General features: G+C 40.2%; 1 protein-coding gene across 9 annotated transcripts in view; it reads left to right on the forward strand.

Moving 5' to 3' along the window:
- The first annotated feature begins 4,752 nt into the window (after nucleotides 1-4,752).
- Nucleotides 4,753-27,387, forward strand: part of RIC8B (RIC8 guanine nucleotide exchange factor B) — a 105,439-nt gene continuing 82,804 nt past the window's right edge. For 5 of the 9 annotated variants that reach the window (XR_014082325.1, XR_014082326.1, XM_081591319.1 and 2 more), the window contains exons 1-2: nucleotides 8,257-8,468; nucleotides 16,988-17,035. Coding sequence is in view for 6 of the 9 variants with exons in the window: in XM_081591319.1 (XP_081447445.1) it covers nucleotides 8,385-8,468; nucleotides 16,988-17,035 (132 nt within the window). In the remaining 3 variants the exon portion in view is untranslated. Of the gene's footprint in view, nucleotides 4,887-8,256; nucleotides 8,469-16,987; nucleotides 17,036-27,387 lie in introns of those variants that run through there. The other 4 variants (XM_081591318.1, XM_081591322.1, XR_014082327.1 and 1 more) reach the window with 3 other exon arrangements.

The raw sequence follows: 27,387 nt of genomic DNA on the forward strand, positions 1-27,387 counted from the left end.
CTTGATATTTATAACAGTCTCCTGATAGATGGGAAAGCCACTGAGAGAAGTTTCTAAGAGTGAATTCTCCAAGAACTACCAAACGGTGCCCTGACCAGAGACACTATCCAAAACGTCCTGGCCTGTGCCACACCTCTTGGAAACAAGAACCTGCCAAATGTCTTCTTAAGGACTGAAATGTAATTACAACAGAAGGCCAAGTTTTAAATGAGGAGACACACTTCCTTCTTCTCACACTGAGCAACACGTGGTTCATTCCTGAACCAGCTCTAGAGGTTCCTGTTCCTGGGGGGTCTGCAACATGCCAGCCCCATCAGAAGCATCTTTCCTACTTCTTATAACCTCCTTGAGATGTCAGTGGTGTAGTCATTTCTGTTTACAGGTGGAGAGACAGAGGCTATGACCGGTTTAGTGTCCTGCCAGAGTCAGGATGTACAAGCTACACTGCTCCACTCCAGACTGTTTTTTCTGCTCCAGCACCCTGCCTTCTTCCTCCTTCCTACTTTTGTTTCCACGCCATCCTGCCCCCATTCCTCTCTCCTAAGTGGCTTTGCAGTTTATAAATCAACCTTGACTGTGGTAAGAGAACCTGCTGGGGTTGAAGAGAGTTTCAGAAGTTCTCGGAAATTTTTGTGTGTTCAATGAAGGCAGCTTCTAAGCTTCACCAGCTCTTTCTCCCACACTCAAGGTGGCATCCACTCACTGTAGGTTCACAGCAGATACTAGCTTCCCTCTGTCGCTTCCCAGGGTACATACAAACCAATACATTATCAAGAATCAAGACTTGGTCATTCTACAGAGAAACAGGAACAAAAGAAAATCAATAATAATGTAAAAAAAAAAAAAGCAGGGCACAGGAGGATTTTTATTACTAGGTCAAAAAAAAAAAGCTCTGCAGGGGAGATGCAATGAGCCAAGCATTCACTAGAATGAAGTCATTGGAGGGGGTGGAGGAGGGGTGCTGGCTACCTCTTGCTGTTCAGGTCACTACCCTTTGACAGCAGTGGCCTCTGACCTCAACAATCCTACAATTCTGTTTGGACTGACCCTGAAACCCATGAAAGTCAGATGTAGGCAGTGCCCAAAAGTTGAGATAAAGCTGACTAATATGGGAAAAGCTCCCGGTATGTGCCCCCAGCTGAAAGGAGCTGGCAGTTCTTTGGCGGGAGATGCAATTTATTCTGTCCTCCTCCTTTCAGGGAAATGCTAATCCTTCATAGGCAACTGGAGGGGAAGACTAAAAAGTGGTGATGATGAATGACAATAATCCTTTGTCCACTGCCACCTCCTCCTAGGGTTGAACCTTAAGAGTTTAATCAAATGTTGGTAAGTAAATTAATGCTTTACTGCATTAATAGTTAAAAAGGAAGTGGCGGGAAGAAGGGTTGTGAGAATGTATTTCCTCTGATACATGACTCTGAAAAGATTAATTACAAAGACATTGGTATAGAGTGTGTGTTGTGTGCACACGTGTGTGTAGTGTTTTAGCCTCCTTATTTACATACACACACAAATGACAGTCACTATCCCCAAACTCTTTTGTCAAAGCATGTCAGTGTGAAAGACATTAACTTCAAGGTTTAAAGATCAAAGCGGTATGTTAAAATTACTTTTCTGTTGTTAAAAACATCAACAACGACAAAAACTCAAGCATTTGTGCACCAATAGTAATAACATGACCTTTATCCCCACATCTTCCAGCATCACTGTGAGGGAGGTTGCATTTTTCATTCCAGTTCAGCTAACATCTGAGTGGCTACTCCATGCCAGGACTGCTGTGCTGGCCACTTGGACAGCCATCTCCTTTAACCCTTATGACATCCTGCAAAGTAGGTATTATCATGTTCATCACAGTTGAGAAAATCAATGTTCAAAGAGGGCAAGCAGAATATTTTGGCTTTCAAGTTTTCCTCTGAGATACAAAAATCTGGTTACCAGAATGGTTTTAAGGAATTTGACAAATGATGGGCTTCTGAGACTCACGCAGTGAGTTGGGACTAAACACCAGGTTTTCCAATTCCCAGTCCAGCTCTTTCACCACATTACAGCACTGCCACCCAAAGTGCTGGGTTTTCCCAAGAGGTGTTTGGATGGGAGTCCAAGCCAGCGAGATGCAAATAGGTCTGACCCACATTCCAGCTGTTGGATAAATAAAAACTCCTAAAGGGCACAGCCCATTTCGTGCACTTAATTTGAGCCCCACTGTGGACAGTCAATCAGTATTAAACAACTACAGGTACATTTGCCAAGGACTAACAGCATGGGCTCAATTTTAGCAATTAGAATACTGCAGAGGAATATTACAGAGGAATCTCATACAGGTACTGAAAGGCTGGATCAAGTAATCACAAATTTCTAAGAGTTTAAAAAGAAACCTCTGAAGTCACCTAATTAAAATCTAATTTTATAAATAAGATCCAGAGAAATTAAAATAACACAAGAGTTTGACACCAGTCCGCAACAGACCGTTTCCTGTCTCCCAGTTCTATTTATGTCAGACGGTATTGTGAGGTCGTTTTCAGGAATGAAACATGTTGAAAGCTGAAACTGGATTGGCTGGTTATATAGAGTCATCAGTGATAATGACATCTCCCAGATTTAATTTTTCCTTATCCTACTCGACCAACTGACCTCTAAATCTCCCTTGCTGGCTTTCAAATTCAGCTAAGTTGGTTTTCATTTCTCAATAAGTGTTTCATTAGTTCTGGCCTCTTGAACTTCTCTCTTGGCATTTCCCCCTATCTGCTAGCCTTCTAAGCTCTCTGTAGTATTCTCTATATAGTTCTCCAAGAAGGCTTCTCCAAATTTCTTCTCTTCTTCCAATAAATGTTTACCTTGCTTTGATTTGCATAATATTTACAATTTTTTCTTCCCTAACAGTAGGAAAGATCTGCCAACTGCCTAGATGCTTCTTACATTCCCAAAGAACAGGATCAACTGATTCTACTTGCTTTTATTTTTTACGGTACCTAAGGCAATGCTTTTCATACTGTTCATGGGGTTCTCAAGGCAAGAATACTGAAGTGGTTTGCCATTCCCTTCTCCAGTGGACCACGTTTTGTCAGATCTCTCCACCATGACCCATCTGTCTTGGGTGGCCCTACACGGCATGGCTCATAGTTTCATTGAGTTAGACAAAGCTGTGGTCCATGTGATCAGTTTGTTTAGTTTCCTGTGATTGTGGTTTTTCACAACAAACTGTAGAAAATTCTTAAAGTGATAGGAATACCAGACCACCTGACCTGCCTCCTGAGAAATCTGTATGCAGCTCAAGAAGCAACAGTTAGAACTGGACATGGAACTACATTGGTTCTAAATCAGGAAAGAAGTACATCAAGGCTGTATATTGTCACCCTGCTTATTTAACTTATATGCAGAGTACATTATGTGAAATGCCAGGCTGGATGAAGCACAAACTGGAATCAAGATTGCTGGGAGAAATATCAATAACCTCAGATACACAGATGACACTACTGTTATGGCAGAAAGTGAAGAAGAACTAAAGAGCCTCTTGATGAAAGTGAAAGAAGAGAGTGAAAAAGTTGGCTTAAAACTCAACATTCAGAAAACTAAGATCATGGTATCCGGTCCCACCACTTCATGGCAAATAGATGGGGAAACAATGGAAACAGTGACAGACTTTATTTTCTTGGGCTCCAAAATCACTGCAGATGGTGACTGCAGCCATGAAATTAAAAGATGCTTGCTCCTTGGAAGAAAAGCTATGATCAACCTAGACAGCATATTAAAAAGCAGAGACATTACTTTGCCAACAAAGGTCCATATAGTCAAAGCTATGGTTTTTCCAGTAGTCATGTATGGATGTGAGAGTTGGACTATAAAGAAAGTTGAGCACCACAGAATTGATGCTTTTGAGCTGTGGTGTTGGAGAAGACTCTTGAGAATCCCTTGGACTGCATGGAGATCCAACCAGTCCATCCTAAAGGAAATCAGTCCTGAATGTTCATTGGAAGGACTGATGCTGAAGCTGAAACTCCAATACTTTGGCCACCTGATGTGAGTCACTGGAAAAGACCCTGATGCTGGGAAAGATTGAATGCGGGAGGAGAAGGGGACAACAGAGGATGAGATGATTGGATGGTATCACTGACTCATTGGACATGAGTTTGAGTAAGCTCCAGGTTTTGCGATGGACAGGAAAGCCTGGCGTGCTGCAGTCCATGGGACGGCAAAGAGTCAGACACGACTGAATGAACTGACTGAAGACAATGCTATGCTCCAGTGAGCCCCAAATTATTTGTTAAAGGTACAAACCATGTCAAATAACTTTGCTACAAAAAGAAACTTCATTCTTGATAGAAAATGAATTTAAGGTAACTTTTAACCTCCTAGATTATTCTGATTTCTCAAAGACTAATTAATGAGTCACATGCTTATAAGTTTGTTAGCCTACAAAAAAATGATATTCGTTTAGTGGTTGCTATTCTATCAGAATATTGGTCCAGTGATTGATTCTCAACCCTGGCTGTTCATTTGAATCAACCAGGAAGCTTTTAAAACTACCAGTGCCCAGGCCTCACCACAGATCAACTAAATCAGAATCCTTGCAGGTATGCCCAAGTCATGATTTGCATACATCATATTGTAATTTGATTTGCACATATTTATATGTATAAAACTTCACTCTCATTAATAAATTGGTCTAAAGAATGAGCATGTTCAAATATGCTTTTGTTGTCCTTAGATCATAGAATGTTAGAACTGAGAGAGAACCAAGACTCTATCTGGATCAGTTCCTTTATTTTACAGTTGAGGACACCAGATGACGTTGAGAGAGTAGCCTCACATGGTGGCGTGGTGCTTGTTGAGTGACACTTTGTATCTTGAATTAGTGAAATTCTCTGAAGTCCAATTCTGGAGCTATAGTGAGTAGGCCAAGCTGTTTAGTTTAAATTTCTTCTAAAGAAAATGTATAAAAAATATTACATGTGAAAGACTCGGATTCTAAAAGCTGTTACCGCCAGGTACTTCTATAAGACCTTTAATTAGGCACATTCCGACCAGTCCATTGTTATGGCAGAGGAAATGCCAGCACAGGATATATCAAAGTCCAAAACAAATGACTAGTATCTATTTGCAGGGTTTTCCATTGGCCCTGACCCATACGGTCATAACATTTTATGCTATCAGAGCCCAGAGCATTTCTAGCCCTTAACTATACCACTTATGAGCACTTATTGCTCATGAGCAAGCTAATCCATACACTGAACTTCCCTTTTCTTTATAAAAAGGAAGATAGTGGCTGTCCTACTGACCTTGCATTTTCCAGCTATTACAAGGATTAAGTCAGATGATCTATGTGGAGATATTCTGAGAACAGTACAGCACTATCCAAACATAAATACAGAATTATATTATTATATCTTAGAGCAGTGACTTGTGAATAAATATTTGTTGCTTTGATTACCCAGACTCTAAGTCCTAATTCCTTGGCACCAAGCCAGGCAAGAATCAACAGGAACTGGAGTTACTGCTGAACTAGAAACTCTAGTCACTGAAAGTATCACATACCTAAATATTCAGGGAGGTAAAGTGATGTAGTGATCCAGAATTTAGCTAGTCTAGGCTCTAGTCCCAGAGTCTGCTTTTAACTATTGACTTTGGACAAGTCACTTAATTTTTCTGGGACCAGAGTCTCGTCAGTGGTCAAAGGATGACTTGAATTAGAGTCAAAGATCCTTTTGATTTATAAAATCAGAATATTAGTGCTTAATTAAAATTACTAAAGTGCAATTTCCCAAGCCATTAATTCATGTGGTTTCACATTTTTAAAATCTCTTTTTAGAAGTAGAGGGCTGAAGCCTAAAAACATAAGCCTATTTCTGGTAAACAGACATTTCAAACACATGTGTATAAGACCCTCTTTAAAATAAATGTCTCTACTCAGATACTTTATGTTAGCTAGTATCCTGTCCAGGAGCCATTGCTCCAAAAATAAATATATGGTTACCCAAAAACCATGTAGTACAGTACTGGACAGAGAGTAGGCAACCAAATATTTTATGTTACAGTTCTCAGTTTGAGTCTCAGTTGGTGTTATTTAACTAATCCGAGCCTGATTTCCTATATGTAAATGGGAATACCTCGCTCAATGATCCACTGAGATGGTGTACAGTAGAATGCTTTGTAAACAATTAAAAATAACTGCAAGATATTACTATTAAATGAGGAATATAGCTTACTAAACCATGGCCTAAGAAGGTGCTTTTTAAAGAGACAGACCAAAATCTTTCTGACTTTATTAGGGACACAGCACTTAACCCCAATATCTGGCTCAACAAATATGCTCAATAAAGGTTTGCTGCATGAAATGTATGATCCACTGAAAGACCAAAAGCTCCATGAGCTCCGATTCCATACTTGTTATTTCTAAGTTCTCAGAGCCTAGCACAACATCTGACACATAGAAGAAACTCAATAATTATTAGATGAATAAATTTTTGCCCCTTCTAATTCTTCAGCACAGCTCAAGAGGGAGAGGTAAGCAGGGCTGGCATGGAAGATGATTCTGGTAAAGGTAGCTTGGAATGGAAAACTGAAAGTTACTTAGAGGATTCATCCACACTCTAGCAAATAGTTTGGGAGAGTAGAAAGAGCATAGATAGGATGCTAGTTCAAATTCAGTTTTCAAATTCTACCATCTCAATAAATTGATCTATTAACCTCTTCAAGACTCAGATTCCTCATCTTAAAATAAGAATAGTACCTCCCTCACAAGCTTAGGGCTTCCCCAGTGGCTCAGCAGTAAAGAATTTGCCTGCAATGCAGGAGAGGCAGGAGATGTGGATTTGATCCCTGGGTGGTGTAGGTCCCCTGGAGGAGGGCATGGCACCTCACTCCAGTATCATTTCCTGGAATATTCCATGGACAGAGAAGCCTGGTGGGCTATACAGTTCATAGGGTCACCAAGAGTCGGATACGACTGAAGCAACTGAGTATAAGGTAAACGGCTAAAATGGAAACTCCATAAGCTCATTTTGGGTCCACTGTAGACACATTGAACTGTACTGGACTGTATTGAACAGTGTCTGGCACAGCATAGGTTCTCTAATATTTGTTGACTTGGTTTGCGAGAAACTGAGATTACATAGGTAAAGTATGTGACAGAATGTCTGCATGTAGCGAACACTTAGCAAATGTGAGATTCCACCATCACCATCATCATTACCATTACTAGTATATCCAGATTATTACACTTACTAGCGGTCGTAGAGGAGCTGCCTTTGGGGAAAGACGTAGATACAAATATCGAATTCCCTACTTACTGGCTATGTAACTTTGGACAAATTACTTAATCTATTCGGATTCCTATGGTTCCACAAAAATCTCAGTGCCGCGAGAAATCACCTAACACTGAGTCTTGAGTCCCTAACACGCGATACATGGCGGCTACTATTATTATTATGAAGGCAAAACCCCCCACCGAGTCCCCTTTTATCCGAGAGCTGTCTACCATTTCCCACATTATTGTAGCTGAATACATAGCATGACCGCAAACAAGGAAGGAAGGAAAGAATTTCAAAGAGACCGAAACCGCTAAACGAGAAAAGACGGAATTAAAACGGTGCATGACAGTTCCAACCAAGGGGTGCCAGTTTCCGCGGCTGTCAACCAGTCCGACCAGCCAGGGCTCGAGCAGGACAGTCAGCTTGGTAAGGAACAAAAAGGAGGCAGAGCCGACGCTTGGACCCTCCCCGTAACGGTCTCCGAGCCGCTGGCCTCGGGCGGCCGCTGGACTCCCGTTTCCGGCCTTTGCAGGACCACAGTTCCCAGCATGCCTTTGGGGGGAAGTCTTTCCCGCTGGATGACTACGAGTCCCGACATGCCATTCGGCACTTCAGTAGATTAGATGGAAGAGTGGTATGACCCCGTCGCACGCAGGGAATTGTAGTCCATTCAGCTGGTGGTTCTTATAGGGGCGGGGGAGAGCCGGGTCGCTCTCGTCAGCTGAGGAGAATGATTCATAGAGGAGGGTCAGAAGAGAAGAACAGCTCCGTCTGTGAAAGCCCACTTAAAAGGCTGGGCTCTTCTCCGAGGGAGGGAGAGGCAGGGGAGCAAGCAGGGTCTCGGGCCTGACCCCCGCGTCAGGCCGTCCGCCAGGCCTCTACCGAGTACTGGGCCTTGTCAGGGGTGGCGGCGAGGCGCCGGTTGCTGGGGGACCGGTGACGTCGCGGGGTGAAAGTTGAGGGGCGGTGACGTCGGGCCTGCCCGGGCGGAGGCTGGCGGACTGGAGGCAGAGGGAGGGAGGGAAGGAGGGAAGGAAGGAAGCTGGGAAGAAGCGAGCGAGCGGGGGCGCGAGGCGTTTACCTGGAGGCAGCGGCTTGGGCGCGCAGAGCGGCCGCGGCTCCCCCGCACCTGCGGCCATGGACGAGGAGCGCGCCCTCTACATCGTCCGGGCCGGCGAGGCGGGGGCTATCGAGCGGGTCCTGAGGGATTACAGCGATAAGGTAAAGAGCCCTGGCCCCGGGCGTGCGGTATAGCACCCTTGGGCCGCCCCCCCGGGCTTGCATATCGCATCCCTCCCAACCCCCTCTCACGCTGGGGATGCGCATTGCTCTCCCCCGAAAACGTTTCCGGCTTGGGCATGCGTGTTTGTGCCCCCAGCCTTTTCCATCCATGCATCCTGTATCCCCCCTGCCCCCACCCTGGCGCCCACCACTCTGATTCAGGCCCAGCAGCTTGTCCCACGGTCCTCTTCCCAAGCGTGCAAGTCACACCCCCGGAATCCGTGAATGTCCGTCTGTCCCCTGTGCCCCACTCTTGGATGCAGAAATGCACGCGAGGCTTCCTCACCTGCATAGCATAAAAAATACGTGTTTCTTTGCATAAACACGGCCTTTGACATGCTTAAGACGTATCGGCCACGATGGCAGTTCTTTATAGACGTACAGCACTGTACAGTTTTCAAGGCATGATGTCTCATATATGGTCTAACTTGGTTCTCAAAAATGTTTGTAGAACAGATAGTATCATCCTTCCCATTTCCTAGATGAGAAAACAGAGGCACGAGGAAGTGAAATCGCGCCAAGGTCGTGGACCTACTGTGTTGTACCTGGGAGGAGACTAACTCCAAATAATACCTGTTATTTGTATCTCATTATCAGCTTTCCCATCCTTTATCTTATTTAATCTTGACAGCCGTCCTGTGAGGTTTTGTCTGCGTTTTGCAATTGAGATTCTAGATCGGTTAAGTAACTTGCCCAAGGTCATACTTCTGAGCGGGGATTCCAACCTAGGTCTTCAAACCATTCATTATTCTTTCCACTTTACAACTCTACACTAAAAAGGTATCTTCTTTTATATCCCAGTCACTTCTCTGAATGTCTCTTCAAGAACCGTTAGCTCTCCACTACTTTTCCTTCCAGGAATTGTACAAGCTCACTTCTAAATGTGACGTACCACACCTTTATTCTTCCATTTAGAAGACTACTTTATAGAAATGACTGACCTCTGTGAAAACACACCCATCACCATGTCACATCCTAGATATAACATCTTCCTTCCTTTCATTTGCTTCCATTCATAATTTCTCCTGTGTTTGCTATGTGCCCACCACTGCACTAACATATGCTTTGCATTATGGAGCTGCCAGTATGCCATTTTTGCCCTATGTGGAGAATATCCAAAAATCAGGCAACTTCACTCCCGTTTGATCTTCTCAACAATCCTATGAGGAAGGTGATGGTATTCCCCGTTTCACAAATGAGAAAATTTTGAATGTTGTTGCCCTAAGTCTACACAGTCATTGAGAGATGGGGCTGAGGTTTGAATCTGGGTTTTCTGATTGCTCTTTTACAGTACTATGCTGCTTTCTTTGGGAGGCTGCATGGATTCAGTTATATTCATATCTTAGCTTCTTCAGTCTCTGATATGCTTTATTGTTGCATATCTGCTTAACTTAGGAGAAATTCATTTAATGCACAGGTGTACATATTGTGGAGATTACGGTTGTCCCTTGGTATCTGCCGGGGATTCCTTCCAGGACCCTTTCCCTCCCTCATGGATACCAAAATTCATGGATGCTCAAGTCCCTTATATAAAATGGCATGTCGTTGTTGCTTAGTTGCTAAGTCATGTCCAACTCTTTTGTGACCCCATGGATTATAACCCACCAGGCTCTTCTGTCCATGGGATTTTCCAGGCACAAATACTGGGGTAGGGTGCCATTTTCTTCTCCAGGGGATCTTCCCGAAACAGGGATTGAACCCGCATCTTCGGCATTGGCAGGCAGATTCTTTACCATTGAGCCACCTGAGAAGCCCATAAAATGGCATGTGTGCTTGTGTGCTCAGTCTCTCAGTCATGTCCAACTCGTTGCAGCCCCAAGGACTGTAGCCCACCCATGGAACTTCTCTGCCCCTGGAGCTTTCCAGGCAAGAAAACTGAAGTAGGTTGCCATTTCCTACTCCAGAGGATCTTTCTGACCCAGGGATCGAACCTGCATCTCTTGTGTCTCTTGCATTGGCAGGCAAATTCTTTACCACTAGCACCACCTGGGAATAACCTATACACATCCTCCCTTATACTTTGAATCATCTCTGGATTGCTAATAATACCATGTAAATGCTATGTAAATAATTGTAAATACAATGTAAATACTATGTAACTAGTTGCCCATTAATTCAACTTTTGCTTTTTGGAACTTTCTCCAGTTTTGTTTTGTTTTGTTTTTCTTTCAAATACTTTTGATCCATGGTTGACTGAATTCATGGATGTGGAACCTGCAGATATGGAGGCCCAACTGTATATTCATGCAACTTGATTTATAATTGCTTTCCAAAAAAGACTTGAGGCAGCTACAAACAGATTTTCAAAAGAACAAAATGCAACAGAAAACTTGGCTGTTATGTTGAATCACCTAGTGTTTATTTAGCACTTATTATATCCCAGATATCCAGCAGTAAATAGAAACTTTCTTCTGTGGGAAGGGAGGAGGAAAAAACTACCTGGATCTTATCACCTCCTTCAATATTTCTCCTTCTCTTCATGACTAAAGTAATTAGAACTCCAGATTTGCTTCCTTCAGTTTATCTCTTCCTCTCCTTGATCTCCCTCCAGGTTAGTTTCATTTACTACTCCTGGCCAGGTGCTATCAGAGCTTAGGTTCTGAACTTTCACATTGGGAATGGTTTTAAAGTTGTAATGCCCAATGTGTATAGTTTTGGGGTGGTATTCTGGGGGCCAGCCTTGAGAATGCTGTGGCTTGATGTGAACTGGGTCGGCCAACTCCTTCAGAAAAGAGCCTTCGTGTTTAATGCTGATTACAGTAGATCCAGAGAACAAAGAAAATAGCTGCGTTTCATGTTGACAGTGGGCTTTGCCCCTCAAGGGAAGAGACATTAGAGGCAGATGAAGAAGAAGGGGAAGTATGATTGCAGTGGTCTGGCAATAAGAATGAGGAGGTCAAATTAATTGTCCCACTCTATGGGAAATGGAATCTGAAATTCTAAAAATGTGCCTGGGTCTACCATGTGCCTCTTTTTCTTTATCTGGAAAAGTGGATGAGAAATGTTTAGAATGAAGTGATTATGAGGCATTAAAGAGTCTAACCAAGAAGGGAAATGAATGATGTAGAGACAGAATGATTAGTTTGTTGTTCTCAAAAAGAGGCTCAAGTATTGTGGAAAGAAGGTTGAATTTGGAATCAGATAAATCTTGCTTCAAATCTGCCATTTATTAGCTTCATGACTATGGATAAGTTATTTTAAGCCTGAGTCTCAGTTTCCTTATCTGTAACATAGGGTCCCATCACCTAAGTTATTATGAGGTCTAAATTAACTGATGTATAATGCCAAATACTGTACAAGGCATCTAGGAGGCATTCCCTAATGATCAACATTCTCAAGAGGTCCTGTGGCCAGAGCACAGGTTCTGGAGCCAAATTGCCTGAACTCTGATCCCCAATTTACCATCTGTGTGATGTAGAACAAGGTACTTGACTTTACTGTCCCTCAGTTCCCTCATCTGCCAAACACGGATAATAACAGTACCTGCATCATACATTGTTGTCAGGATTAAATAAGTTATATGTATAAATCAGAACAGCGCCTGGCACTGAAGAAAAACCCATAGCTGTTAGTTCTAAACAAAAAAAGTCAGGGATTAACGTTGTGCATAGAGTTGACGTAGCCTGATTAAAAAAAAAAAATAGAGAATATACTTCAGTTTTTCTTTTTCCTTGACGCTTGGCACTTTTTAATGGCTGGTGAAATACTTTGTACCATGTTTAGAGCAACATTTACTTGTCTGGCTCCAGGTAACATCTAATTTCTACTGTGTTAAGGAGATTCTGATTTTCAAGCCTCCTTCCTTTATTCACTGATCTTGTTATCTTGGGGAGAAGGAAGATCTATCTATCCCAGAGAAAAGGAAATTTGCCTGTTTCTCAAGGGCATAATGCAGATTGACTCAGTGTAGGAAAGTATTTTTTAAAAATAGGAAGAGTGGTTGCCCGTCTCCTCTCCTCTCAGTTCATCTGTTAGCATGTATTGAGTGCTATGTATCTTGTGCTTCTAACAGATTTAGTAGAGATATTGGTTGGCTTCATTATGATTATCAACAAAAAACAGTGATCTGGGGCCTTGAGGTGCATAAAAGTATCTTAGTTCCTTGAATCCAGGGTATTTGGACTAGAGGGAACCTCAAAGATCATTGGGTCCAATACTCTGAATTAATAGGAGAAGAAACTGGTGTAGCATCATCATCAACTATGATGATAACTAGAGAGGTGGTTTGAGGCCATAGCGGCCACCTGGGCATATGGTTACCTCTTGGCAAGCTCCAACAGAATTCCATTATGTAAGTATGACAAGTTTATGGCCAAATGAAAGGTAAAAGTTACTTAAGATACAGACAGGTAGGTAGGTCTCTGAGATGACCTCATAAGAGAGGAAAACAGCACTGATAGTAGTGAGGTGTGTTTATGTGCTAGAAGAATCCAATTGATAGGGACCTAATTTGGAGACAGTTCTAGGAATACAGCCTCCACATTTGAATAGGGTGTATAAACATCCTGGACCATGTAAGAGGACATTTTGTTTTACACTTTGAGGTTGAGTTCTGACTCTTTGGGTTCATTCTACAGATTTTTGATGAGGAACATGTGTAGTGGGCTGTTCCTTTGTTATACATGTTCTTATTTCCAGATTGGATTATATAATCTCAGTTACTGGAGTTTGGTTCAAGAAATAATCTCTGTTTGTAAAACACAGCACAACACACACACACACAAGTAGACACCACTCCAGTTAGGTTGATTCCTTTGCATTGGTACTGTTTGAGTATATCTTTGGAAGTCTATGAAATAAATCCTAGCTGTCTAGTGGATCAGTATTCGGCTGGATGCCTCACCATAGACTGTGCAGTAACAACAGTAGTGTCTACTTATTGAACACCTGCAATGTGCAAGGTGCTATACACAAAGATAAGGAAACTCTTGACAGGTAGTAAAGTTGAATCACTTGACCAAGGTCACACTTTCAGTAAACAGTGGGACTGAACTCAAACCAGTGCTTTCTGACTATTGATCCTAGCCTGTTCATGGGATGTGAAACTGTTGGGGGGAGTCCTCAAGAGCTGGATGTGTTACTGAGCTGTTACTAACTTACTTGGTCTCTAAAGTTTTACTCTTCAGTTCATATTTGACTTGTTGCTCCTGTTCATCTGGAAATTAAGCATATAAAGAAGGTAAAGTGGTTGACTGTTGGCCAGCAGTTCTAGAAAGGCATTTGCAGCCAGAAATACTGGATCTCCTTCCCTTCCCTTTCAGCCTTAAAAAGGGGAGAGAACAAGAGTTGTGGTGTGCTGTGCTTAGTTGCTCAGTCATGTCCGACGCATTTCGACCCCATGGACTGCAGCCCACCAGGCTCCTCTGTCCGTGGGTTTTCTCCAGGCAAGAATACAGGAGTGGATTGCCATGCCTTCCTCTAGGGGATCTTCCCAACCCAGGATTTGAACCCAGGTCTCCTGCACTGCAGGCAGACTCTTTCCTGTGTGAGCCACCAGGGAAGCCCGGTACAGAATAGGTTAGATATGATCTAAGTTGGGTAAGAGAAGCCTGCCTTAGAGAAGTCAGCATCTTTGAATCCAAACAACCTTAGGGGTCTGAGTTTCTCAATAGATTGGCATATTCTAAATTCAATTTATTGCCTCACAACACCAGTATATTTGCTAATTAAGTTAAGTCCTCATGCTAGTTGGACAGGGCTTTTGAAAGCTTTTCTTCCTCCCTTCCTTCTTCCCTTCTTTTCTTTCTTTTTTAATACTGTAGTTTTATCACAGGATCAACTTTACATTTAAAAAGAAAAAGAAAAATTAGTACTTGGTACTATTCTAAATTATCACCTTAAAAGATTTAATTTTCTGTAGAAACCTTTTAAAAAATATTTTCATAACTTAGTGAGAGTCTTTCTAAAAGATGATTTCTTTTTCTGTTTCCTTACCACAAATGCAAAAAAAAAAGTTTAGGAGGACCATTATATTGGCAACTAGGTACATTTATTCTAGATAAAGTATGGAATTAATATTTCACATATGATGGCAAAAATTAAGCTTTCTTGGTTCTAAATGCAATTATGTATTTTCATTTGTAGTGAACCTTTACTACCCTTCAGTTTATAACCAACAGAACAATCTACTGATTCTTTATCTTCTATTCAGTGTTAGTTTTTACTAAACCTGTTAAAGCTTTTGTTCTTCCTTCCTTTTCTTGTTTGTTCATTAATTCAGTTCAGTCGCTCAGTCATGTCTGACTCTTTGCGACCCCATGAACTGCAGCACACCAGGCCTCCCTGTCCATCACCAACTCCCTAAGTCCACCCAAACCCATGTCCATCGAGTCGGTGATGCCATCCAGCCATCTCATCCTCTGTCGTCCCCTTCTCATTTACCTGTTAATTTTTTTTCTTTTAATAATCAAAACAATATACCAACAAGTTTTTTCAAAGGAACCACCGGAAATTCCACCAAACCTGTATAGTTTTTATTTTTGCATTTTTAACACTCAAGCCTTTGTTTGAATGCATCCATCCATACATTGATATAGGTTCTGTCATCATAGACATACAATTTGATATTTTACTATTTTTACAGTTATTGTCATAAAATAATTTCCCATGTTGTTACAGAACTTTTTAGCCATCTTTAAAAAAACTGCAGTATGTTAATGTTTCAGATGAATGCACAGTAATTTACTTAATCAGTCTCCTGTTGTTAGATATTCAGGTTGTCTCTTTTTTTCTTTCGTAACATTTGATAACACTGCAGTGAATATAATTTTTCTCTCCTCTGGATGATTTCATTAGGATAAATTTCCAGGAGTAGACATTCTGGGTCAAAGGATATGAATATTCTTATGATTGCTATTATGTATTGCCAAATCACTTTTGTTTTTGAAGATGATGTCAATTTATACTGCCTCCAGGAATATTACACGTGGATTACTGAAGCCCATTTCTCGGAGAGCTTTATGTCCTCAGCCTTGTTCTCCTTTGATCTGATCTGTAGGCTACTGCTCAAAATATTCTTCCAGAATAAGCTACTGTTTACACCTCCTTCACAGTCTTTCCCCTGGTGGCCTGTCACCTTTATGTCAGTTCAGGTATAAATTTTTAAATCCAAGCCCTCACCATCTGACATCCATTTTAATTGTTTTGAAAACCATATGTGAGGCAGCTTCTCTTTAGGTTTCCTCAAATGGCCCTTCTCTATTACCTCTAAGTCTTCCCTCTGACCATTTTGTACTTCAGAACTGCTTGTCTGTCAACATTTCTCAATCTCATTGAATTTCAAAAATCACTTCTTCTACAAAGCTGTCAATGCAGAACCACCTGTAATGATAATATCTTTAGTACTTACTGTACTTAACTCCTGATGGGTTGCCAATAAATGTTTGTCAGTGTTGCCAATGAGAAATACTAAGGAAAGGCAGAGACATGTTCAGTAAAGGTTTTTTTTAAAAGGAAAACTTAGAGGATTCTTAAGCACACTTGGCTCTCCTGAATAAAACTTGAGAAGAGAATGAGGAACTTTATGCTCTATTTTTGGGGTACTGCCACTCTCTGACAGTGGACAACTTACTCCATTCTCTATTTCAGCGACAGAGAAAAAGTAGTGTTGCCAATCATTTCAGGAGAATCGTGACCCTCCTTTTTCTTTCAGTTATTTTTTTCTCAATATCATTGGCACCATCATCATTATCATCCTAATGGTAATCATCCTAATGCTAACTGAGTGTTTACTATGTGCCGGGCATTCAGATGGTACATTATATACCTTAGCTGTTTTACCCCTCACAGCAGCTTTGTGAAGTAGGCACCCCTCTTTTCACATGGGAAATACAGTTACAATTTGTTACTTGCTGAACTAATAAGTGGTGGAACCATGGTTCAAACTCTCATTCTTACAGAAGTCCTTTCCTTCCCTATCTACGATTCTCTGATGATTTCTGATTGTGTATGATACAGTACAAGCTCCTCGGCAACACTGGAAGATCCTTCCAAATCTCTCTCCAGTCTATTTTCCCATTCTTATCTCTCTCTACTCTCCTGTCATCCTCTAACATGTGTCCTGTGTTTCATTCCAACAGAGCTGCTTATTTCACAAATATATCATACCATTTCACACATCAGCCTTTGTTTCCATCCCTAGAATGCTTTCATTTGCCTCCTGGCAAACTCCTATTCATCCCTCAAGGTCCAGCTCAAATGCTCTATACTCTATGCAAAGCATTCCCGATTTCCCTGGGCAGTCTGTGGCTCGGAACTCTGTTCTTTTATGTATATATTTTTGCTTTAGTCTTTTTGTACTGCTTTATAGTTATTTGCTTACGTCTCTTTTTCTTGAGTAAGAATATTGAGGTGATTTGGGAAGACAAATTTTTTTGTAGACATCAGATATTTTTAAACACAGCCAAAATGAAAAATCTGTATATTTAAAATGACATTGTTTCCCTTTTTTCCCTCTTCAGCATAGGGCTACTTTCAAATTTGAATCAACAGATGAAGATAAAAGAAAGGTAAGCCTTGGTCTTACTTTGTGTGGTGTGTGTGTCTGTATGTATTTTCATTCATGGCTTTATAACAGTGGACTTGATTTCATCTGATGGTTTAGTTTTCAGTTTCCCTTGAGTTTGGCTTTTAGGAACTCGGAGAAGAAAGGCAAGTGCCAGGTTTAGTATAAATTACACACAACACTCTCCTGCTCCATCCGCATAGGATCGTTACACTTGCATAAATCAAGGGAATGGGAAGGGTTCAGAGGGGACCCTCCCCCATATCTTCTCCTCTCCAGAGATTGGCTTTGTTTGGTGGCAGGATTGCAGGCTGCCAAAAATTGCTAATTGCTAATATTGTAAAGCCAAGCTCGGCTTTGGGTTAAGTTTTGGGGAAACAGTTATTGATGCTGCTGTGCCTCAACCACATATTGTTCTCTGTGCTGGCAGCTTTTTTTGTAGCCAGCAATCGTCTTGGTCACTGACTTCACGGGTAAAGAGGAAAATGGGATCAAGAGGCTCATCACTAGAGGAGTTATTATAAGAGAGGGTGCATCAGAGATCAGATCATGAAATGTCACATTGGCCTGTTGGGGTAGCTTGTGGTTGCTTTACTTAGTTGATTAGAACATGATGTTCAAGGAGAAGCTCATCAGTTCTGTCTAAGTGTTTCCTGAGCCCTGTACTTCTATCCTTGGCCTTACAAACAGTAAGACCAGGTGAGAGAGCATGACTGAATCGGTGTAAACCCATGATTGCTGCTGGAAAAATAGCTTAAGTCCAGTGCTTTGCTGGTAATGGTTTGATCATACCTTGAAATCATCCCTCTCTTCACGTCTACCCCCATATTTAATGTTGACATCCTGCTCATTTTGCCTCTTAAGATTTCTCCATATATTCCCTCTTTAATCCTAGCCCTTGTTCATACCTTCGTCTGGACTACTGTACCAGTTTCCTAACTGTTCATTCTTTTTCCAGTTATGTGCCCTTCCAGTCCATTGTCCATAATTCTATAACAACAATGTGATTGTGTCACTCCCAACCTTGAAACCCTTGAGTGACTTTCTTTGTCTATAGGATAAAGTTCAAGCTTCTTATCATGACCTCGATGCTCAGTGATCTGAAGTTTGCCTACTTTTGCAGCCTGTTGCTTACTTCTGTCCCTTGTAATTTATGCTCTAGCAACATGAAATGTTTCCAGTTACATACACATACACATCCCTTCTGTTTCCTAATTCCTATCTTTGCATGTGTTGTTTTCTGCCTGGAATGCCCTCTTGTATATTTCTTCACCCTTTCACCTGTTTAATTCCTACTCAGCTCTAGGAGCTTCTTCTTCAGGAAACCTCCTCTGGCGTTCCTATTAGGGTGAAATGCCCCTTTTCAGTATTCCTATAAAATTTTATGTAAATCTCTAATCCTATGCTTATTCTTTGTTTCTTAATTACATATATGTGTGTGTGTGTGTTAGACTCTGTGAACTCCCTGAAGACAGATGCTATAATAATATTTATCTTTATATCCTCGGCATCTAGAATGCCCAGCACAGAATAGGTACTCGAAAAGTTTTATTGAATGAGTGACAAGGAGTATAAACTTTGGAAGTTAAAGATTTACTCTGATTTTCTTTTGCATTTAAACAATGTAAACAAGACTAGAATGCCTTTTAGAACAGGATTCTCAGCCAGGGATGTGCTGTTTGGGGAGCTTTTTCAACAGGCCTGCTCAGGCCCCATCACTGTCTACTGAGTCAGAATTTGGGGGATGGAATCCAGGCATGTGCATTTTGATAAACGGTCTTCAGGAACTAAGTGCCTTACTCACTTGGTGGGAGTAGAAAATAACACAAGTCCCTGTGGAATAGAAGCTAGTTATATCTACCAAAATTACAGATGCATTTTGCCCTTTGACCAAGCAATGTCACTTTTAGATCTATTCTGTGGATAGATTGAAATAAAGTAAGCAGAGTTACTCATTGAAGCATTGTACATAATAGCAGATGATTGGAAACAATAAAGCCTCCAGGAATTGGGGAATATTTGTAGAAATTTATAGAGATTTGCATAATGGAATACTGTACTGTGGTAAAAGAGAGAGGGAGAGGGAGGAGAGAGACTATTATGTGCTAATGGGAGAGATGGGCAAATGAGAAGAAAAAAGAAGCCAGGTGTTAAAAAAAGAATATATACATTTTTTAGGTATTCAGGCTAGAAAGGCAGCTCCTGTTTAGTTTAGTTAGGAGAATCCATACTATATCCATAGATTTGTGGTACCTTGTGGATCTGACACTAGAATCTTTGACAGTGCTTTCACTGGTCAAAGTAAGTGCATAAAGACAGATTTCCCTCCCTCCATATGGCTTTCAGTTAAGGGAAGAAAAATTCCCACACAGTTGCTAGTAAAGCATGTTTATTTCCTGTAGGGTAGTAGCAAAACTTAACATTTTCAAGGTATTGTCTTTTACTGCCTTTTTGATTTTTGTTGACCATAACTACTGTACTGGTGTTATTTTTGGTTTAGTGTATAGATTGCTGCTTCCTGGGAAGTCTGATATAAACAAATGTCATTAGGGACCTAGCTAGGTAATCTTCATTAACGTAAAAACATTGGCAAACAAAACTATTTCGGTCTCCAAAGGTTAAAACCATTAGTGACTCTTTCATGCCTAAGGCCCATAAAGACTTTGAAATCAAAATTATTGGACTTCTCTAAAGGATCTGTATCCTAACAGCTTTTTAAGTTCTTGGTGTAGAGAGATATGGAATAATAGGCATGTCTCCACATTAAACCCGATCTTAAAATAGGAGGAACTCAAATTACCATCCAATTTGCTTTCCTGCTCTAGTTCTCTTTTTCTCTTTCCAAAACATGTCTCTGGAGCTTTCTACCAGCTTGTTGGTAACAGCATCACCCCTTTCCATAAACTACAGGTGCTGTTGCTCTGAAAAACACACCTCTTTTATGTAAAACCTTATGACAACCAATAAGTAGATGTAAGGGAACAGAGCCTTTCAAAAAATAAAAGTTGATTATGTGAACTTTCTAGGAATTGGTTATAAAGTAATGATCCTTAGACCTAATTCCTAACATTTGTGTAGCATTTTCATTTTTATAAAGATTTGCTTTTCAGTAGTAAAATAGTAATGTTAGAAGTATGGAGAGAATATCACCATACCAATTTTATGAATAAGAAAACTGAGGCTCATGTTAATGACCACTTGTTAACATTCACATCACTAGTAAGTGGTGGAGCCTCAAGCAGAGAACAGAGTTTCTTGCTATTATGTGCAGCTCCTTCACTGCTTAGTGCCGCATGGCTCCCACTCATTATCACTTGAGGTATATTTCAGAAGGTTTGAAATTATGACTTAGTACCTTGTTTTATCTCTTATACCTTGAGACACCATTTAGGCAACTAGACTTTAGACTTAAATCGGAAAATATCAAAGGAAATTACCAACTAGGAATGCTTAAATTTTTTCAGAGAAGTAAAGACAGACACATTTCTGATGTTTGTGCATAGAATGCAAATAGTTCCAGGTGCATGTGGCTCATGATATATTTGGGTATAAACACCTGTGCTTACTGAAGCATTTACTTTACATCTTCTCTACCTAAATAGATGGCTATGACTATATACCAGCACATAAACAAATGTATCATGCAAATATGTACAATGGAGGAAGGTATGATGAATAATGTGAAATTTTACACCTTAAGGAAATGAAAACTCTTATATTGGTTTCTAAAGCAGAGCTGATCTCAAAGCCAATAAAGAGAACTAATTGCAATAAATATTGAAAAATACCTATCGTAAAATGATCAAAAGAATTGCAGCCCTTTCACCCATAAGAAGACAACCATATCAAATGCAGAAAACTTCAGTTGTTGTCTGAGATAAACTTTTAGGTATTTAGTTATTTTCCTCAAAAGAAGCAAGTTAAAAATAGTTAGTTTCAAGCATTTATTTAATTAACTTCAAACTGACATAGGTAAGTTCATATATTTGTGAAGGTATAGGGTAGTTATTGAGTTGAGAACTCTTTGAGGACAAAAATTCTAGCTTACTTTTCTTTGTACTTTCAGTCCTTGGCACTGCATGTGGCACAAAATAGGCACCTACAATACATACCCATTAAATGAATAAAGGGGATTGGAGATTGAGTGGAGACCAGAATTCTTATGACTTGTACATATGGTTTGGTTTTGAGTTTGATATTTTCTTAAGTAGGCAGCAGATTCTCAAGCACTTTTCATACTGTTGTTTACTGAAAATGCAGACTACAGAAATATTCATACAGTGTGATCACAACCATGCAAAACTAATAAAAAGTATACAAAGAAAAAGTCTACAAGGAAATTCACTAAATAGTGGCTTTGTATTATTATTGTGGATGATATTTTCATTTTTCTATATTTAAACTTTTTCATTACGGTAGATCAGATATAAGAATATGATGATAATGTATGTGGTAATATATTCTTTCAGATTATGTTATTCAAGATGTAAGCAAAGACCAATATATTTTTTAATCATTTATTCTCTCTAAAATTGGCCCTTTGTGATTATCTTACATACTGTTTTTTGGGGAACATAATTATTAGATTTGGAGATAGTATTCCTTGTGGAGCTGGTTTATGGAGTGAAATAAATTTATTTGAACACAAAAGTCCATTCTACCATTTGAAATATTTCTTCTTTTTTCCACAAAGTTGGATGTACTTGGCATATTAGTAGAGATCTCTGTAGTCCACAAATATTTTTTCAGTAATTCCTGTGTGCCAGGTCCTGTGTTAGGCCTTGGTTCCTAAGTTGGCTATTTTCCTATGGTGTTTGGTTTGGCATTTCTCAGCTACAGATGCATACTGAGGGTTGTCATTGTGGACTATAGAAAATGAATGGGTAATTTTCCATATTAGAGTCCCCCAGGGAAAATGTGCCAAGATAGAACCATCAGTCGTATACTGTGAATCCATGCTTAGGGATAGCTTGAGGCATGAATGCTTGTTCTAAAAGCCTTTTACATTTAGTATAGTCATTTGAAATTGTTAAATTCCAATTTTCACTAAAACAAAATAAGCTTTGTGTGTCTTGCAGATTTGACTCAAATTTTATTTGATGTCTTCACTTTGGGGAATACTTTGATATATGATTCCGTTCTCATTTAGAAACCAATAACTTTAAAGATAATCATTTTTAACATCTTGATTTCTTTAAAACACACATATTACCAAATGCATTCTAAAACTTTTATTTTTAAAGTTTCTATCCAGCTGAATCTGGCATAAAACTTGACCAGAAGGGCTGAATTATATCATAGGCCAGGATGAATGCCTCACAGTAGTTCAGAAGTAAAATACTTTAGACTTCACTTCAGACTCCATTTTTTATTTTAGATGTGTTGCGAAGGTATTGAAGGACTAAATATAGGAAGAAAGAACAGAACAGCCTTCTGATTTAGTAAGCCTTAGATGTGACAGTTCATACGTGATCTCTGTATGGATCACTTTCTGCCTGGGAATGGTAAGAGTAGTATCTCTGATTGTACTTTAGCGTTTCAGATTCTTTTTCTCATATAAAAAACTCAGCAAGAAGTTCTGCTTCTGGCCATGACAGTGTGAGAGCTTTATGAACCTGCTCCTTAATGAAGCTGGTTACTTAAAAAACAACAACAACAACAGCCATTTAAATTCTCTGGAAATAGTCCTAAAAGCATGCAGTCAATGAAGACACACTTATTCAGGAAAATATACTGAAAGTCAGAAAAGTGAAAGTCTGTGGTATTTGAACTGAGACCTGCTCCCTTTCTTCCCACTCTCAGTGGAGTGAGATGGAAACCCTCCTCCAAACTGAGATCAAATTGCCAACATCCCTTGGATCATAGAAAAAGCAAGGGAATTCCAGAAAAACATCTATAAAATTTTTTTTTTATAAAATTTTTTTATAATATTTTCTAAATGTTATAATTCTGCTTCATTGACTATGCTAAAGCCTTTGACTCTGTGGATCACAACAAACTGTGGAAAATTCTTCAAGAGATGGGAATACCAGACCACCATACCTGCTTCCTCAGAAACCTGTTTGCAGGTCAAGAAGCAACAGTTAGAACCAGACATAGATATAGAGATTGGTTCAAAATTGGGAAAGGAGTATGTCAAGGCTGTGTATTGTCACTCTGCTAATTTAACTTCTATGCAGAGTACATCATGCAAAATGCAGAGCCAGATGAATCATGAGCTAAAATCAAGATTGCTGGGAGAAATATCAACAATCTCAGGTAAGCAGATAATATCACTCTAATGGCAGAAAGCAAAGAAGTAAAGAGCCTCTTGATGAGGATGAAAGAGGAGAGTGAAAAAGCTGGCTTAAAACAGCATTCAAAAAAGTAAGATCATGGCATCTGGTCCATCACTTCATGGCAAATAGATGGGGACAAAGTGGAGACAGTGGCGGATTTTATTTTCTTGGCTTCCAAACTCACTGTGGATGGTGACTGCAGCCATGAAATTAAAAGACATTTGTTCCTTGGAAGAAAAGCTATGAACAACCTAGACAGCTTATTAAAAAACAGACATCACTTTGCCAACAAAGGTCTGTATAGTCAAAGCTATCGTTTTTCCAGTAGTCATGTATGGATGTGAGAGTTGGATCATAAAGAAGGCTGAACATCTAGGAACTGATGCTTTCCAGTTGTGCTGGAGAAGACTCTTGAGAGTCCCTTAGACAGCAGGGAGATCAAACCAGTTAATCCTAAAGGAAATTAACCCTGAATATTCATTGGAAGAATAATGCTGAAGCTCCAATACTTTGGCCACCTGATGCGAAGTGCTGACTCATTGGAAAAGACTGATGCTGGGAAAGATTGAGGGCAGGAGGAGAAGGGAATGACAGAGAATGAGATGAGATGGTTGGATGTCATCACTGACTGGATGGACACGAGTTTGAGCAAGCTCTGGGAGATGGTGAAGGACAGGGAAGCCTGGAGTGCTGCAGTCCATGGGGTTGCAAAGAGTTGGGCATGACTTAGTGACTGAACAACAGCAAAATGATAGAGCCAAGATCAGAGCTCTTACTTTCCTCAGTCCTCAGTTGGAAGGCTAACTAACCAGTAGGGACAGGGGTAAGGTCAACATTTCTCATCCTGCCCAGCCACATGTCACTGAGACAAAATTCTGGGTGAGTTATAGCTGAGAGATGGGGTCTCTTCTTTCACCCAGTCTCCACTCGTGGGTCATGGGCTCTACCTTGAGTAAGGCAACATTGAGAATATTGGGGCACCAACTGCCCTTGCCCTGGCTGGTGGGACAAAGAGATTCCACCTTGGAAGGCAAATTGAGGAGTTTTGGGCCTTCTACTCCCCTGTCTCCTCCAGTTGAACTCTCAAGGAGGTGTCACCTAGAAAGAAGTATGCTGTTGTCTCTGCCCTCAGCATCAGAACCAAGGTCCAGGAATTTTGCCAAGAGAAACAAGCAGACCTTATAACAGTAAGCTCTGAATCTCTCCCCAGCGAGACCAACTTTTTGCAATAGTGTGAAGTTCCTGCCTGAAGGTATGGGTTGTGGTGAAAGGAGGAGTTGGGAGGAGACTGACATATTGATTGGAGTTATAGGGCTAACCAGAAGTCTAGCTAGTTTGCTAGAAAGGAAGCAGGAAAGACAGCTGGGAGGAGCCTTCCTGTAATCAGAACAAATCTTAAATACTTACCTCAGGAACTATCTCTTCAAAGGAGCCCTAATAAATTGGTTCAGTCTGTAGAGCAATTTATGCCCCAGGACATTGTTAAGACAATAGATCAATCATTCTGCAGTTAGTGGAGCTTAACAGCTGGGTGTGGTCAGGGAAGAGAAAGTCAAAGAGAGGCCTGCCAAAGCCACTGTCACCCCAGGATGACTGTAGCATACAAAAGGGTGAGTCCCATGAGGAGCTACATCTGCAGGGAGGAGGAGGAAAATATACTCAACTAAAATAATTCATCCAGTCACTGAGAAAATAAGAAAATAACAATAGCAAATCTTGGATGGCATAGGCAATACCCAGTGTTGATGTATTATCTAAAATGTCCAGCTTCAAAAAGAACCAAAACAAAACAAAGCCATGTGAAGAAACAGGAAGGAATGACCTACACACTGGGGGAAAAGCAGGCAGTGGAAACTGCCTGTGAGAACAACCAGAGGGTGGGTTTAACAGACAGACTTCAATATATTCATTATAAATATATTCAGAAAGGACTTCCTTGGTGGTCCAGTGGTTAAGACTCTGTGCTTTCACTTCAGGGGGCTTGGGTTTGATCCCTGGTTTGGGGAAGTTCTGCATGCTGTGTGGTGTGGCCAAAAAAAAAAAAAAAAAATTCAGGAAAGTAAAGGAAACCTTAATTAAAGAAGTAATACAAAGTTTGAGGACACCACAACAAATGAAGAATATCAATGCAAAGATAGAAATGATTAAAAAGAAAAAGAAGAACTAAATGGAAATTTTGGAAGTGAAAAGTACAATAATGGGAAAAAGATCACTTAAGAGGCCCAATGTTGGGTTCAAACTGTCAGAAGAAAGAATGAGCAAATATGAAGATAAGTTAATATTGTATACAAGGTAAAGAACAGAGAAAAAAGAATAATGAAAATGAGTGCCTCAGAGAAATATGAGATGATGTTAATGTATCAACTAATTGGAGTACCAGAAGGAGAGGAGAGAGAAAAGGGAAGAAAAAATATTTGAAGAAATGTCTAAAAACTTCCTAAACTTATTGGAAAACAACTTACATATCCAGGAAGCTCAGTAATGTCTGAGTAGAATAACCTCAAAAAGATCCATAGACACATCACAATAAAAATGCTAAAACTCAAACACAATGAGAAAATTACGAAAGTAGCAAAAGAAAAATGGATCATCACTTACAAAGTAGTCTCAGTGAGATACACAGCTGACTCCTCATCAGAAATGTAAGCCTGTGGCAGTGGAATAATGTATTCAAAGAGCTCAAAGAAAAAACCTTGACCAAGAATCTTATATCCAACAGAGCTATCTTTTAACATAGCAAGGGAGATAAAAACATTTTTAGATAAACGAAAAAATGAATTTGTTCAAGACCCACCTTGCAAGAAATACTAAAAGTTCTTCAAACAGAAAGCAAGTTACCTCAAACAGTGATTTGAATCCACACAAAGAAACAAAAGAGAACTAGTAAAGGTAATTATGTAATTATAAAAGATAATAGAAATGCATGTTTCTTCTCCTGTTCTTTTAAATGATTTTAAAAACAGTTGTATAAAACAATATGTCTATAATATATTGTTCAGCTAGTAACATACAGAAACATAATATGTTTGTCAGAAATAGCACAAAGGCTGATGAGAACAAAGCTGTACTGCACTAAGGAAGTGACTCTAGATAATAACTTTGATCCTCAAGAACAAAGCAAAAGAACCAAAAATTATGATTAAGAAGGCCAAAATAACAAAAGCTGTAAGTATATACCAGCTGTCCTTTCTCCTCAGTGACTTCAAAAGACAAAATTATATATCAAGTAATCATTTTTGATATGTATAACAATAATGCCACCAAAGAGGGGAAAGGGACAGCATCATATAGAAGCAATGTTTCTAAACCTCACTGGAATTAATGTAAATTGAAGCTAAATTCTGTTGAGATATATACATATATAAGCTATATAAGTCCTAGAACAACAACTAAGGAAATGACTCGGAAAATAATTCCATTTTGTAGAAGACTAAAAAATGCTATTGAAAGAAACTAAAGAAGATCTAAGGGCTTCCCTGGTGGCCCAGTGGTAAAGAATCCGCCTGCTAATCAATGCAGGAGACACAGGTTTGATCCCTGATCTGGGAAGACCCCACATGCTGTGGAGCAACTAAGCCTGTGCACCACAACTACTGAGCCTGTGCTCTGGAGCCCAGGAGCCACAACTACTGAGCCCTGCACACTGCAACTACTGGGACCAGAGTGCCCTAGAGCCCGTGTTCCACACCAAGAGAAACCAACGCAATGAGAGGCCTATGCCTCACAGCTGGAGAATGGGCCCCGCTCCCCACAACTAGAGAAAAGCCCAAGTAGCAACGAAGACCCACCACAGCCAAATGCAAATAAATAAGATTTAAAAAGAAATTAAGATGTAAAGAAATGAGAAAACATCCCATGTTCATAGATTAGAAGACTTATGCTCAGATGGCACTAACTTCTCATTTTGATCTGTAGATTTAATGAGATACCTCTTAGAATTCTGGGTGGCTTCTTTGTACAAATTGACAAGCCTGTTCTGAGATTCATATGGAATTGCAGGGGATGCAGAAGAGCCAAAACAATCTTGAAAGGAACAGACCTAGAGAACTTACAACTCCCAACATCAAAACTTATTACA

This window comes from Giraffa tippelskirchi, chromosome 4 (genome assembly GCF_054371585.1).
Source record: "Giraffa tippelskirchi isolate mGirTip1 chromosome 4, T2T-mGirTip1v1.2.pri, whole genome shotgun sequence".
Taxonomy (NCBI): domain Eukaryota; kingdom Metazoa; phylum Chordata; class Mammalia; order Artiodactyla; family Giraffidae; genus Giraffa; species Giraffa tippelskirchi.